Below are 15,355 nucleotides of genomic sequence, written 5' to 3'. Positions count from 1 at the left end.
GGCAGGAACGAGGAACGATGGGCGACATTGTTCCTCGAGTCCGCGGATCGGTTAATATTAATTAAGTCATTGTCTCTACGGGAGACAAGACTCGCGAGGCGTCGCGATGAAGACATAACGTTGCCATGAAGCATCTCGCGCGCGTGTAATTCCGTGTATACGTATTTTATATCGCGTAACAATTTTCAGAGCCGACAAACACGATAGGTGGCGACTCGAGACAACGGAGATCCTCGGGAGGGCGGGGTATAATTATTGAAGAGCCGAAATATACTCCCGAAAAGTCAATCGGTGACTATTCACTGTTTTCAGCTTGGTTTTCAGTGATAATTTTCACCGATTGATTTTTAGAGAGCGCCTTTCATGATTATTTAAGGATTCTAAATGGTCTGTTCTGTCGTTCGTTTCTCTCTTTCTCTCTCTCTCTTGCGCGCGCGCGCGCTGGCTCGCTCTCCCTTTCTGCTCGTCTCCTTTTTTTTTTCTCATTTATGCTCTTCCTCGAGGCCGGAGTGCTCCGGCATCGGCTCGGTCGCCGGGTATCGAATTCTCGACGAGGGGCGGAGAGAAGTGGAAAGCAGCGAGCGCGATTCTCGGAAATAATGTATGCCGCTTCTGTTGAAAATCTCGAGCGGCTGTGCACGCGGCCGTTCCTTTTTTTTTTCCTCTCCTCCTCCGTTAATCCCGTCTCATCCTTTCTCAAGGCGCGGCGTTACGAGTAGCGGGCCCGACGCCGCGCCCGTCCAATTCGGCGCGTAACTGGATTTTCTCGGGCGAAGAGTAGCGTGCGCTGCGAAAAGGGAGGATTAGGAAGGGGGGGGGGGAGGAGGTGGCGACGGGGTGTATGTTCTCGCGTATTTTTTTAGCGGAGGGCGCGTCGAGAGAAGAAAAAAAAAGTAAGAACGTCCGTGCCCTTTCTCCACGTAGCTTCGACTGGTCTTCTCGACCTTCGTTAAACTCACTTGTCGACCGTGTCGCTGAGAGATGTTATTTTCCGTTCGATTTAGGGCCAGGCGGTGGTGCAGCTCGCGAAAACCGTGAAGGACGTGACCATCTTCGGCGTGTGCAGCAAATCCAAGCACGAGGCCCTCAAAAACGCGGGGACCATCGATCATCTTCTGGAACGCGGCGCGGACTACAGCAACGAGGTCAGAAAGTACGTGAACGATGTGGCGTGAATAATTAGCAGTTCTTAATTCTTTTCTGCCCCTCTTGCCGTCGTGGGTAGACAGTCGATATCGAGAAGCCCGGAGGAAAATTCCGTACATTTTTTATACTCGTCTCTGCTTGTTTAGAATCTCCCCGGAAGGCGTGGACATCGTCCTGGATTGTCTATGCGGCGAGGAATGTAACAAGGGCTACGCCCTCTTGAAGCCGATGGGCAAGTACATCCTCTATGGATCCAGCAACGTCGTCACCGGGGAAACTAAGAGCTTCTTTTCCGCGGCGCGATCAGTAAGTGATGAGCGCCATTCGTTTGTCGTGGATTAATTTGACTTTTTATTCGTATCTCAATTCGAACAAAGGTACTTCGGTAAAGTATTCGTGTAACTGTTTTCAATGCTTCACTGTAAGATTTCGTAAACTTTTGTATCTCCCCTCGAATTATTTTATTCCCCCGAGTTTGTTTCGGGCGACTCTTTCCCTAGGATCGTATCTCCGTTATTTTCACGCACGTTTTATTATTTATTGTTTAGTGGTGGCAAGTCGATAAAGTGTCGCCCATAAAGCTGTTCGACGAGAACAAGACGTTGTCCGGGTTGAATCTACGCCACTTGATGCACCAGCACGGTAGTCACGCGTTCGTTCGACGGGCGGTGAATCAAGTATACACGCTGTGGGGCGAGGGCAAGATCAAGCCAGTGGTGGACTCAACATGGGCGCTCGAAGATGTGCCCGAGGCTATGCAAAAAATGCACGATCGCAAGAACATCGGTAAGATCGTGCTGGATCCGAGTCTGGAGCCGAAGCCGAAACCAGCTACGCCGGCTAAAGGCAAAGCGAAAGACAAGAAGGCTGCGAATCAAGAGGAGAAAAAGGCGTCTAGCGTAGAGTCGGAAGAGGGGGAGAAGAAGAAGGAGCCCGAGTTGACAAACGGTACCTCAGAAGACAAATCTGATAGCGGTAAGAAAATGGACTGTGGCAAATTTATAAGCGCAATCGCAGTAATGTTACGTTATTTCGCACGGTATCTCGCGAGCCGAATGTCTGAAGACTCGCACCTCTACTTCCTGTTTCAGATTCGAAAGAGAAGGAATCTAGCTGAATTAGCGATAGTAACTAATCCTATATGAGCAAAGAAATGATACCGATAAACATCAAGAATTCCCAGGAAAGTACTATTGCTGAGAGATCCATCGCTGTTATCCGAGAGTACGATAAATTTGACTTGAGTAATCCACGAATGGTATCGCGTAGAATTTACATGCAGATGATCCACAATGAACTGTAATTCATATCATATGTCCTAATAATGTAACGGGGGAAATGTAATCTTGTTCGAGCTGTCGCCTGTGGAACATGGAATTTAAAGTTTCAGCGAGTAACTGATCGCTTGCACTGTAAGCTATACACCGCTTTCCTTTTACTAATGTCCCTCCCTTTGCCGTATGTCATCTGCATGTACCTATTCTACTCACATTTGCGCCGAGATTAAGAGCTCACGCGAATTACGAGAGAAGGAGAATCAACCAGCATATTGCATAAGGACGAGAGAATCAACCAAATAGAAATAACAATCTTGATGCGGTCCACAGTAGTTTACAGAATATAAGAACGTTATGTTTATTTTTTCACACCGACCAAATGGTTAATTTTGCGAGGAGTTAAGTAAACAACTGTTGGATGCCGGATAGTCATTAAGCAGCTTGAGTCTTTTTTTTTAATTATTATCGTTATTGTCATAATTTTAGGAAATGGTTAACAGCCTTTCCGTACTTATGATACAGTCGTGAAGACGACGTAATAGAGACGCGGTTTAATAAGCAGTTTAATAATTGTGTGTTGTCCAACAGCTATTTACTTGGCTCTATCTACTTGTATCGAATACTATCGCTGCTATTACGATATATACTAACAATCTCTTACATTAATATAATATTACCTCTATTTGTAATTTAATGGGATAAAATAACATATTGCGCTAGAGTTTCCGTGGAGAAAAGCTAAACGCGGGGCTGCATTACTTTCGTATGTAAATTTTATGTATTAAAGATGTTTTTACGCCACCTTATTATTCATCGTGATGCTTTTGTCACGATGAAATATCCTTTTAAATTTTAACGATATATAGTCATGAAAGTCAAGAGTAATATTTAGCATTACATATTATGGGGCATTTCGCTGGAATTTAGACACTCTTTTTTCATACTCTTTCATACTTGGTAGTTTTTATGTAAAATTAATTGTACACTTCAAGATTTTCCTATGTAAAAGTTGAAAAGTGAAAAAAAATATTAAAAGTGTCTAAATGTAACTGCCTGAAAACTTATTGCAATCGGTATTTTTCTATTATCCGGATTGTGTCTCTTTCTTCAAATTTCTGATATGTACTGATCTCTGCAACGATATATCAACGAGATGCTTTCAAGGTATTTCGACTGAGTTTTGGAAATCCGACGTAATGCAAAACTATTTAAGGCTAAATGCATTCGTTGATGTTTATCATGCGCTAAAAAGTTTGGATAATGTTCAGATTTAATATCTAATCTGATTATAAGAACTAACTGATGTATAACGTGAATTAATTAAGCGAAAATGTAATTAGACTGACTAATTATGGCTTGAAATTGTAAAAGCCTAATAGAGACATTGCTCGGCACAGGAGTGCTTTGAGAATTATCTTAGCGAATGTTGGCGTATTATTATTTCTACGTGAAAGAGAGAGACTTTCGAATCACAGTTTCAATGAGAGGAACATTGAGCGTACGTGCTCGTACAATACGCATGTCTCGTCGTTTTTATTCAGATATACAAATCGATAATGTATTTTAAAGACTCCGAGTAACTTTTTATCGTTTAAATGAAATTTTATAAACATTTTAATGACGTTGCATCAACATATGTACATGAAGAGTAATTTAATGAATTAGCATCGTAGAATATATCGCTTTTTTTTCTATGAGAATGAACGACAGTCTAAAGTACGCAAAGGCCTCATTTCTTTTATTGTCGTATACTCGCGTGAATGTAGTTGTGTCGCTTGGACGCCGAACGCGTGACTGCAGTCCGATAAATTATGTTAAAATCCGCGTCGCGGATTTTCTCTCGACTTTCGAACCTTCGGGTTATAATTTTCCGACCGGCCGTGATATATTCGTGCATATCTCGTCGGCCGGTCCTGCGTGAGTAAAAACAGTGAAGAACGCGTTACTAACGGTGAACTGTTGAGCGAGAAGGTTTCGTAGTAATATAAACGGAAGATTAAGGATCCTCGTGAGTCTCGAGGAAATGAAGGAAGGAGGAAAAAGAAAGAAAAAGATCTCGAGGGCGTGTCCTCGACGGAACGCGGCTCGGAGGAGCTGGCTGATGCAGAATGAAGTGTGCATATCTCTCCGGAACGTTGGAACAATTTTGATGTAGCCGATTTCGTTAGGATTTGATACTAGCTCTGTATACCGATATCTATATTATACAAATCACTATGCGAGACGAAAGAGAGTCACGCGGACGAGGGGGAAGGTATGCGTCGACGATATCCCGTACGCCGATTTCGAGAGCACGTCTCGGGAGGAGCGCGCGTATAAGCGCCAAGAATTAACTGCCGTATCGAATCTCTCGGTCCAAAGGTACACAATACTAATCCTTACTCGTCGAGAATAAAAAAACGTATCAGTCTGAAAAAGAAAAAGACAAAAAAAGCGTGGAAAAAACACACTGCGAAAAACATGGTAAATGTGGCTGCATATTTTGAGACATCTTTTAAACACGTAACGATAACACACGATAATCCCACACGGGACGAACACGAGAGTACACGAGTACACGCTCACACATAAAAATACGACGACACCACACATCATACTGTATATTTTATTGTAAGGCTTTAAATGTTTCATCAAATAACTCTATTATATTATAATATATCTATATATTTGTATCGATCGTTTCCTCCTGCCCTGATTACTTTTTTTACTTAGGTCCGAACGTCAGGCTAAAGAGTCCGGGAACTGTGCGAGGTGTTACACGTGGGATCAGAGATGCGAGAGCTTTGAATTTAAAGTGTAGATTAGCGCGAGGGAATGCCGAATGTTTCGGGATAATTAGTGATTTATTAATCGAACAGCCAAATCTTTTACGCACAACTGCCCTAAGAAATTGTATTTCCAGAGATGTTTTGCGTTCTCTCGGTTGAAGGACGACCTCGTGAATGTGTTGCATTCAACATTTTCTGTATAGCTAGTAGCAATAGTTTGTTCTCGGTTATTTCTCCCTCGACGAAAGAGAGACGAGATGTTTCGGATATACTTTTCGCGATTAGCTGCCTTTGACGAAGAACCGAGAATAAGGCCGCGAGGTCATCACGTTGATTTGTATTGATTACCCAGCGCATTTGACCGCCGTACTTTGGAAATGTTTATCTGCTATCCTCTCTTTATCATACCGCTGTCTTGTAACTGCGAAACATTGTAATTGTAATTTTGGAAGAGCGTTTTAATCAAGAGCACGAAAACTACGTGAGCATTGCGGGAATGTTCTTACAAACTGAATTTCTATTTTATAAAACCACGTATTTTTAACGTGTCACATTTTTCGTGACGCATCCTCACATACAGATCGTTTGACTGAGCCACTTTTATAGTAAATTTTATGAGCCGAGCGAATTTGAAGTCTTCTAAACCGTGAGACAATCCGCGCGAACTGTCCACGCCCCGAAATATGCGTTCGATAGTTTTAAGAATTAAAAATTATGAGTTCATGCGTCGCAAGAATCGTCGAGTGATATAATCCGTCACTCGTTCATTCGCGCTAGAGTGAATCTGTAAAGCCAATTGCGTACACATTATAAATCATCGTCGCGAACGACGAAGGGAGATTATTCGCAGTTGCTGCAAAAGAAGGAGATACACGGCGGAAATCAGTTTCCAAGCTTCAGTGACAATTTTTCTCTGCCGTTGGAAGAATAGTTTCACTCTCGTCCCAAGACTACGACCATTCCGTTCGGCGCGATAGAGAGAGAGAAAGAAAGGAAGTTGAGAATGTCGTGTGCGTCTTATTAGTTGTGCGAAACCGCATCGTTGGAGAGCAGGACCTACAATTTCGCGAACGTGATACATTATGATTGTGTAAAATTGTAAAATTTGTCGAGGAGTCCGGGCGAAAGCGACGCGCTTTTTCCGCCTGTGAGACTCTTGGGTCGCGACCAGCCACGCCGAAGATGCTCACGTATGAAGGAAAGGATACCTTCGCCCGCTCCCCGTCAAGCTTGATATATAGATTGTATTTTTGGCTTATTACTGTAAGACTGACTATGTTGCTATATTAAAGATTGCTTCAAAAACAGGCAGATAAGACTTGATTGCATTCTCTCTTTCCTAGAACCCCTCAATCCGACTCGATGATCCGTTTTCAAGTATCTAGCAATCTGTTTTATTATTCCCAAGACAAGTCACAATCATATCATGCTCGCACTCATAATCTTCAATTCTAAATAAACCAACCTTTTATAGACTGACGTACATGGACGAAGATTGGATCCGGTAGAATCCGGGATCTACGGTCTACGAGTCAACCGTTTTAACACAAAAGCCCGCATCCAGACCTCTTTCTAAGTAAAATTGGTTAATGAATAAAAAATCGAGAACAAGCATTTCAAGACGCGCAATAATACATATATGTTTTTTTATTATTTATTCGTATAAAGGTTATAAAACTTAAAAATATGTATAACCAACGTTTGTTAAATGCTGATTCCGTTATAATATCTAAAAAGCATCTATCGCGCGATACTTCATGCAAAGATTTTTTTCGCGATTTGAATGAATTTACTCAAGTACTTTATATGTGTACATATATATATCATTTTTTTTTACTTGTATTACGAAGCAGACTTCTTCATGGACGGTATCTCGAGATGTTACACACGGATGTGTTTAAGGGTTCGTTTATTGTAATAGTGCCCGTGTATTACGTCGCGTGGAATAAATATTTTCTGCGAATGCATACAAAGTTACCGTGCAATTGTATGCATTCTGCGAATGTATGCATTCTGCGAATGCATACAAAGTTACCGTGTGAATTGCGACGAATGACGTTTAACGTCCAAGGTAGACCCTTAAAGCATCAGTATGACGCGTAATTATACTAACTAAAACCTAAATTATAATATATATATATAGATTGTAATATACATATTTAGTGTGCTATGTTATTAAAATAGATCTTTGATGTTGGTCTGAAAACAGATACATATTTATACACATTATTGTATAACTCTCGAGGCACTAATTATCAAGGGACGGCATAAAAATCTTTTCATACACGCAAGTATGTATATATAAACAGGACGGTATCATTGTCACTTACTCGATTTTGTGAATCGAGCTGGAATACATGTGTTTCTCCTATCCTACTATTTACACTTGCCAATCACATTAACATCTTGTATATCTCTTTGATTGATCTTTTTATGTATTCGAAGATTCAAGCAGTATAAAACAGAAGTTTATTTCTAAAGTTCGGAATATTTACGGCGAAGGCACGATCTGCGAATGATAACTTCGTGAAACGGAGTGAGAAATATTAAGGAATTATCTTTAAATGCGAAAGTGGGAATAAACTTCGAAAATGAATAATTATGTCGTTTATAACTTGTTAAAAACCTGCAACTAATATATTCTTTTCGGTATACTCTTTTAATTACTATGAACACTTTTGCCATAATTCTTTTGGTAGTCATTAATAGTGTAATTGCGCGAAAATTGCCAGCTACACTTGATTTGTACTTCAGATGCTTTGTCTTCAAAAGTACGATGCCCCAACAATGTAAAAAATAAAAAATTTCAGACATTCTAAAATTTAAAAAAAACCAGGACGGATAATATTTATAAATAAGAATATTCCTTAGACAAGGAAATAAAAATGTAGATATTGTGTAAAATGCGTTGACCTTAATATCTTTCAGATACAATTACTTTCGATCGTGCAATCTCACGACGTAATCCATTTGTGCGTTTTTGTGTAATTTAGAAGTATAAATAATACTGTACTTTCTATAACCGTATCATAAGCAGAGCCCGGATTTCGGTGGAGGTATTTCTACTCCAAGCGTGCGCTAACCGAGCACCGTGAGAAGCAGTACTGTCGCGTAGGGTACAAAAATATTGATATAATTATATATATAAATATATATGTTTATTTAATGTTATAATAAACATATAAAATAATTATATATATAATATAGTTTAGTATATAATATTATGTATGTATAAACATACAAAAATATTATTAAGTAAACACAAATAAAATTATATAAATATTTTTGTAGCCTATGTGACGGTGTTTCCTATGCTACGTTAGACGGCGCGGCATGGACGGTACTGTTTCTCACAGCACTTGCTAACACGTGCTTGGAGTAGCTCTACTGAGATCGGGCTTTGATCATAAGTCTTCGAGCAAGTGATAAAATACTAATTGTTCTTAATTGAATCTTGACAAAATATAATCTAAAGTATCGTTAAAGGTGCAAAAATATATGAAAATAAGTATACGAAAAGATATGATATTTTTACAATTACGAAATCTATGCTATGGAGATTGTGTAGAAAAAAAAAGAGTATTGAGAAGAAAAACAATAGTCAAAATTATTGGTCAAAGTGACTAAAAGTGATTATCTTCACTGGAAAAAGAAACTGACATTTAAAACTCACCATTCCGCATTGGTCATTGCACAAGCGCATATCAGATTTGTAAAATTATATAAAAATCTTGAGATATTTAAAAATGAGATTCATGGACATGTACTAAGTTCTGATTATCGTCTCGTTCCATATTTGGACTTCGTTAACGGGGGCGAATCATGGCAATAAGAAATGGATAAGATTCGAATGCTTTGACTTTTGCGTTATCGCTAGCCGTCGCCGAATTGCTGCGTTCGGAAGTACCTTGTTATCGTGACGACGAGCGACGCGATAAGCAGGAAACCTGCTGGCGTAGTTAAGAGCCTAGCAGCATTGTAAATTGGGCAGTAGGGGCACTGGGAGCTGCCGCAAACCTCGCATATATTTAATGTGTACGTAGGCAGTGCGTCGAATATAGATTCGTTAAAGCGTTCTGAAACAGCGAACAAGTATTAGTATGCATATCGAGCAAATAAAATTTAATGAAATACATTGATAAATACCTGGCGCATAGTAATCGTAAACGCGTATTGAAAGGTATCGCGACATATTTGCGACCGGATACCAGCGTTCCACCGTGAAGTTCACACACGTCTCTTCGTTGTCTAGATAATCGAAGTAGAATAGCACCTTCCTCTCTTGGAAACGCGCTCTCTGAAGATTCCTCACCCGCCTCGATAGAATGTATCTGTCTAGAGTTTGCTGTTGAATTATGTAGCCGGTTGGTATGCCGACATCCAGCACAGCCATGCCAGAACGCACAGATTCGTTGAGATTCGTCCATCTGTGTGGAAACGCAATGCGGGAGATAATGACGTTTTTAGTAACGATAATGGTAGACACATTATTATGATTGCGTGCAATCTCACCTTTGACAACAAAAATACGAAATGTGAGACTGATTTCTGCCATGGAAATTCGCTCTGGTGACTAGATCGAAGGCTTGAACCGGCGGCTGTATTTGGAATCTCTTTATATCCACATTGTACTGCACGTGCATTTGCAAAATAGCGTAGCCCGCGCCATTCGCCTGTACTTTCACGGTTCCCCACGCTTCCGGGATCTGAAATATGACAATCGTGCGATTAAAGCGTTATTTTCAAGTGTCCCTGAGAGTGGTACCTGCCTCAAAACGTTTCGTACCTCGATAGTTTGAAGCCTCGCTCGATTCTTATCGTTCACGATCAACATCTTCTTCTTCCCCGGCAAAGCAGTAGCCTCTACCTGTACGGTGAGCGCACTGACGTCCCTGAGTCTCGACTTCTCGGTATACACCATTAGTGCCTTCATCGCCCAAACGGTATCCTGGGTGGAGGCCCATCCGCCGTCCGTCAATCTCTGTCCGTTCAGCCACGCCACTATCGGCTCTAACATAATCTCCTGCCGGGCGACGTAAACGAGCAGCGCGTACGCAGTTGTCTCTATGTTCTCCGAGTCGTATTTGTAGGGTAAACGTGGCAGCAGGAAGGGCTTCTGATTCTCCATCTTGTACGGGGCAATCGGCACTGGTTCTCTGCCCCAGTACGTCATTCCGCCTTCATTCCGCGCGTGTCTCGCCAGGATGTGGAAGGCTTGCTCAGCAGTCGAGGCTTTCGCTACTAAGAGCGCATAGGCCACTATCGCTATCTCGTAAGGGTTACCGTGATTCTCCAGCTGCTTCAGGTTCCTCTCCAACCATTTGATAGCGTTAGCCCTGCTTAGAGCCACTTGGGCACCTAGGCCACCCGTGAGGTCCTTGACAGTCTCCAGCGTGATGAGCACGTGAGCGGTGAGACTGATGTTCCGAAGGGGGATTGTGTCGTACATATAGGAGGTATTCATCTTCCGGTCCGGCAGCCAGGTCACCTCGTAGAACGCGCCGTCCTCCGTCTGATGCTTCAATAACCAAGAAACGGCCTGGGTGATCACCTCGGTATCGATATACAGGTAGTTCTCCCACTCGTAGAAGCTGGCCTCCTGGAATATCCGCGTGCAGAACGCCGTCAGCCAGACACTCGGCATCGACTGGTTCCAGTCAGTGCGGAAAAAGCTGAAGGACCCGTCGGGATTCAGGAACGACAGCTGTCGCTGGTAGGCGACGTTCATATGGTAAAAGCTCTCCTTCTCCTGCGTGCGATTCCGCTGGATGACGGAACGCATGTACAGGATGGTGTACATGTTGGCGGCGAAACTGAACATGTTCTGCTCGGCGCAGTCCATGGGCAGATTCATAAGGCTCGTCGCGTTCACCGGCATCGTTGGGAAGATCGCTCCCACCACGTCGCCGACCACGCTGATGATCGCCTTGTTGGACCCGAATACGTAGTAACGGTTCTCGTCGTACGGGATGATCGGCGTCTCGGTGATGTTCACGTGCATGTATTGGAACACGTAGGCGCGATTGCTGAGGTCGAGCAGGAACGACTGATGCCGATACTGCGGCACCCCGTCCGCCTCGACGTGCAGATTGCGAGTCACCGAGTCCCTGCCGATCAAAGTGGTCGCGTAGACGTGGACTTTGATGTCGCCGAGCCTCACCGGTACGATGGGCAGATAAACGATACTGGCGTCCTGCGCGGGGATCCAGATGAAGAACTGATGCTCGCCGAAAGAGGTGCGCGGCATGTACGATTGCACGATGCCGCTGTCCTCAACGTGGACGAACTTGTAGTCGTTGGAGCCCGCCAGGATCACTGTCGCCTCGATGTTGTAACGCATGTAATTGAAAACGGACACGCGAATGCCGATTTGCTCGCCCTGTCTGCTGTGCGTCGGCATCTCCACGTTTATGTAGAACGGCAGGACTCCGATGTACTCGAGCGCCTTCGGCAGCATACCGAACCCGATGGTGGGCGACATGCTGAACGCGGTGACCATCCAGTGTACCGGCCTTCGCGGCACGTCCAGATCGAAGATCTGTCGGCCATGCGGGCCGATATTGATATCCTTCCACAGCCAGACGTTCTCGTAGTGCCGTTGGATCCGGTTAAACCGCCACTTGCGGAACTGTGCCAGGTCAGTCGCGTTCCGCACGACGCATCGCGCCTCGTCCGTGCCGTCGTCGCAGTCGAATATGCCGTCGCATTTCTTATCCAGTCTGTAGCATCGACCGGTCAGGCACTCGCCGTATCCTTGCGTCCGGTTGCAGAGCTCGGGCCGCCGGTGTAATACGGCGTCCGTGAAGACGACCAGGCCGATGTAGTCGAACGTGCGATTGACGTCGATGCCGAAGGTGGAGGACGGGAAGTACACCAACTCGTCCGGATCGCCGTCGTGGTACTGCCAGGTGTGCGTGTTAGTGCCGTTGGTCTCCTCGTCGAAGTGCGACATCTTCGTGATCACGTTCGCATACGACAGCTCATTGCCCGCCTGCATGGTGTAGAACGACCGATCGATACCCGACAGGGCGACGTAGGACCCGGGCTCGCCGTAGATGGCCACTTCAACGCGCTCGCCTGTCCTTGCCTTCTTATTGTTGATGAATACGGTGAAATTGTTGCGCGAAATCCCGTTCACCGGGAAGGTCAGGGAATCTGCAATGACCTCGCCGTAGCGCCCCACGTAATACACTACCGCCGTCGCGACGGGCGCCATCTCAGGGCTAAGAGGAATCGCGAAGGTTCTTATATTGTGCTGCATGGTGTCCTCGCCGTTCAGAAGTATTATACCCTTGGCCATGATGATATAGTGGAAGGAGTCGATGTAGAAGTTGGTCTGCACATGGAACACCATGTACTGGCCGACCTTAGGCTTCTCAGTGGACGTCGATATCTTGATGTGCTTCATGTTCGGGGACTCGTGGGCGAGCAACAGCAGCTCGGTCTGCGCCCGGTAGCCCTCGCCGTCGGTGATGTGCGCGTAGACCTTCATGGAGACAACGTCGTTCAGTATCTGATTGGCGCGATTGGCGTCGTGCTCCAGCCCGAGCAGTCTCCTGAGATCCATCTTCACGGTCCAGACGTCCGCGTGTTCCGGCGTCGCCCTCGGGTATATGGTGTCGATGGTACGACGTCCGCCAGTTCGCATCTCGACATCCGCGCGGATCTCCATCATGACATCCCTCAGCTGCGTGGACCGCAGCGGCGAGTCGTCGTGGAAGGACGCGACCACATTTAACGTGAACGGCATCGCCGGCTTGAAGACCTGTGGACTGCCGCCGAGGAAACGGACCTTCGTGGTGGAATTAAAGATCCTCGCCGTGGAGTAGCCGACTACCACCTCGTCCAAGAATCTCTCGCCCACCGTCGCGACCACAGTGACTTCCAATCCGTCGGTCGACGGAACGAAGCTCAGCAACTCCTGCATGGGATACCGGAAGTGGTACGTTCCGTTGTAGAACCTCAGTACTGGTAGTCTGTCCTCGTACGGATTTAATATTCTGAACCACGACGGATAATATTCGTTGAAGTTGAAGTATCTCTCGACCGGATCGATGGGGACCGAGGGATTGCGTATTCTATCCAGCGGCTTGAAACTGGCCTTCAGGGTCAGATTACCCCTCACCGGCGCGCCCGAGGTGTAATTTGCCTGCACGATACCATAAATGTACGGATCGTTGTCGAAGAAGAAGGCCGGCATCGTAACATTGACTTCAAAGCGCGTTTGATAGTATTCCTCCACGAGGAACGTCTTCTCCTCCACTTGATTCTGCGCTATCACCTGCAAGATCCACTCTCCGTAAACCGGCTGGTCGGAAAGCTGGTACGACAGCGACACTGTGCCCAGATTGCTCTGTCTGCTGAGCCATCGCCTCATGATTTTTCGATTCGGATCCAACATGTACACGTCCACGGGATTGTCGTAAGCCTTCAGCTCCGTATTTATCGGGATCGTTCTGAATCGCACTGTCTCACCCTGCATGTACATGGGCTTGTCCAACTGTACAAAAATAGTCATGGAACGTTGCGAGAATATCAATTTGGTCTCGTTAAGAAAGGCCTGGCCGCCTTTCAAACTGCCGTAGGTCCCTTCCACGCGCAGCCTGTAGTCACCACCCACGGAGGTGGGTGGCATGCGAATCATCAGCGTCTCAGGTATGCCCTCTTTCATGTCTTGATAGTCCGCCCCTATCTCCACGCCATTTCTCTGAATGGATGTACGTACCGTAATAGGCACGGGACTAAGAAGAATGCTTACAGCAACTCTGTACACGTGGCCTGGTCGAACCATGCGAGAAGCAACTATGAAGTATGTGCTGCAAACAAAAGTATACGTAAAAATTAAAGATATTCGTCACGTTGAATCATCCCTTCCTCGTGCAAGGATCCATTTTCATCGTCAGACTTAGCGACACTCACGATTCTTTAATTATGAGATTCTCATTTTGACTCGGATTCCGAAATCCCGTACTCTGATCCCGGTCGTCATAGCGATTCCACGGAAGCCTGGGGGTAGATTCCGTCGACTCCTGGGGAAACTGGGGAAACTGGGGGTACTCCTGGGGGTACTGGGGGAACTCCTGGGGGTACTCCTGGGGGTACTGGGTGAACTGGCAGTTTCCAGAAGCCAGGAATAACAGGAGGATCCGGGCCAACATTTTTTCTGAAAACGTGATTCATCGTTCATTTATCCACCGCGTGAGCGCTTGCGAAACGCGATTTCTCGGGTGCGCGAAAAACCGGAGCGACGGATCGACTTGCGGGCAACGCGAGAGCGGCAATGTAGCGTCAATTGCGGTCAACTGTTTTCCCCGACCACATTAAAAATCCATTACGTCGTAAACAAATACAACTTTTGACACATACACCCGCCACTCGCCAGCGCCTTTGATTGGCCGATTTACCAGCGGCACGCGCGGCTCGTTGGGCGCGGTCGATTCTCCGCGCGGATCAACGAGACGACACCTTCGCCCTCCGGCCGCCGTAGCCGTCGATACGTGGAAAAATTGTGCGGCGAGAGTAATCGCGTCGGAGTAGCAGCTAGGGGTTAGGCAGCGCGCGCGCGGAGCGGTCAACGCCCAAACGCCGCATTCCTAGAGTCGCGTGTCATCGGCGCGCGCGCCTCACCTCGGGGTCGTCGATTTCCTGGTAGAGTCGAGTCCGCCGTGTCAGCGAGAGTCGCGCGCGATCAGCATCACCGCGCGTCCACGGGCGAGGATACTCAGAACAGAGCGTCGGTTACGCGCATCGCGCAGATGACTCCGCGGCCGTAGAGGAGTGGCCCGTTACAAACTTATATTTCGTCCCTGATGACGCGCGGGGCGGAAGGCGGAATCGGAGAATACCGCGCGCGCCCTCGCTCGCGAGCAGCAGCAATCAGTTGCTCACCCCATAGATATGTAGTATGTAGATTCGAACCCGCAGTCCCTATCTCCCGTATGCCCGTTTTTATCAATGCGGACTAACTTTAATCTCGGATAACAGCAGATGATTTAGGCCCGATTTCACCGAACGTCGTTTAACTTTAATCTTAGCTTAATTCATGTTTGTCTCTTTTTAAAGTAAAGCCCTGTGTCCACGATCCAAGAACTTGGTCCAATTAAGTTCTAGTTTCGAGAAATACTTCTTCTTCTTCTAGTTTATTGGTTCCCGGCTCACTCACTG

The 15,355-nt window shown here is 45.6% G+C and overlaps 2 protein-coding genes across 3 annotated transcripts in view; one reads left to right on the top strand and one right to left on the bottom strand.

Annotated features, from left to right (window-relative positions):
* The window catches only part of LOC105564264 (synaptic vesicle membrane protein VAT-1 homolog-like), a 34,877-nt gene extending 28,377 nt beyond the window's left edge, over window positions 1–6,500 (top strand). The window contains exons 4-7 of the mRNA XM_012016517.1: window positions 1,005–1,153; window positions 1,293–1,452; window positions 1,695–2,121; window positions 2,238–6,500. Of these exons, the coding sequence (XP_011871907.1) occupies window positions 1,005–1,153; window positions 1,293–1,452; window positions 1,695–2,121; window positions 2,238–2,263 (762 nt within the window). The 3' untranslated portion in view covers window positions 2,264–6,500. The remainder of the gene's footprint in view (window positions 1–1,004; window positions 1,154–1,292; window positions 1,453–1,694; window positions 2,122–2,237) is intronic.
* Window positions 6,501–8,415: 1,915 nt separating this feature from the next.
* LOC105564263 (CD109 antigen) lies at window positions 8,416–15,184 on the bottom strand. 2 transcript variants are annotated; one of them, XM_012016515.1, is made up of 6 exons: window positions 14,819–15,184; window positions 14,111–14,354; window positions 9,978–14,007; window positions 9,704–9,897; window positions 9,338–9,618; window positions 8,416–9,267 (listed from the first exon to the last, which is right to left on the bottom strand). In XM_012016515.1, exons 2-6 carry the CDS (start codon window positions 14,347–14,349, stop codon window positions 9,065–9,067), a joined length of 4,947 nt encoding a protein of 1,648 aa, XP_011871905.1. In that variant the 5' UTR covers window positions 14,350–14,354; window positions 14,819–15,184; the 3' UTR covers window positions 8,416–9,064. The 2 variants fall into 2 exon arrangements, with proteins under 2 accessions (XP_011871905.1, XP_011871906.1); XM_012016516.1 differs by lacking the exon at window positions 14,819–15,184 and having other exon boundaries at window positions 14,111–14,372.
* Window positions 15,185–15,355: the final 171 nt, after the last annotated feature.

Source organism: Vollenhovia emeryi, unplaced genomic scaffold, assembly GCF_000949405.1.
Source record: "Vollenhovia emeryi isolate VEMERY1.0 unplaced genomic scaffold, V.emery_V1.0 DF939167.1, whole genome shotgun sequence".
In the NCBI taxonomy this organism is placed as follows: Eukaryota; Metazoa; Arthropoda; class Insecta; order Hymenoptera; family Formicidae; genus Vollenhovia; species Vollenhovia emeryi.
Note: the sequence above shows the minus strand (reverse complement) of the source record. Positions and strands in the feature narration are given on the sequence as shown.

Bases quoted from the DNA above. Each gene is read 5' to 3' on its own strand.
- LOC105564263 (XM_012016515.1), bottom strand. From the start codon at position 14,349: ATGTTGGCCCGGATCCTCCTGTTATTCCTGGCTTCTGGAAACTGCCAG. The intron at 14,008-14,110 runs GTGAGTGTCGCT...TTTTGTTTGCAG, and splicing joins AATCTCATAATTAAAGAATC to CACATACTTCATAGTTGCTT. The intron at 9,268-9,337 runs GTATTTATCAAT...TCGCTGTTTCAG, and splicing joins TTACGATTACTATGCGCCAG to AACGCTTTAACGAATCTATA.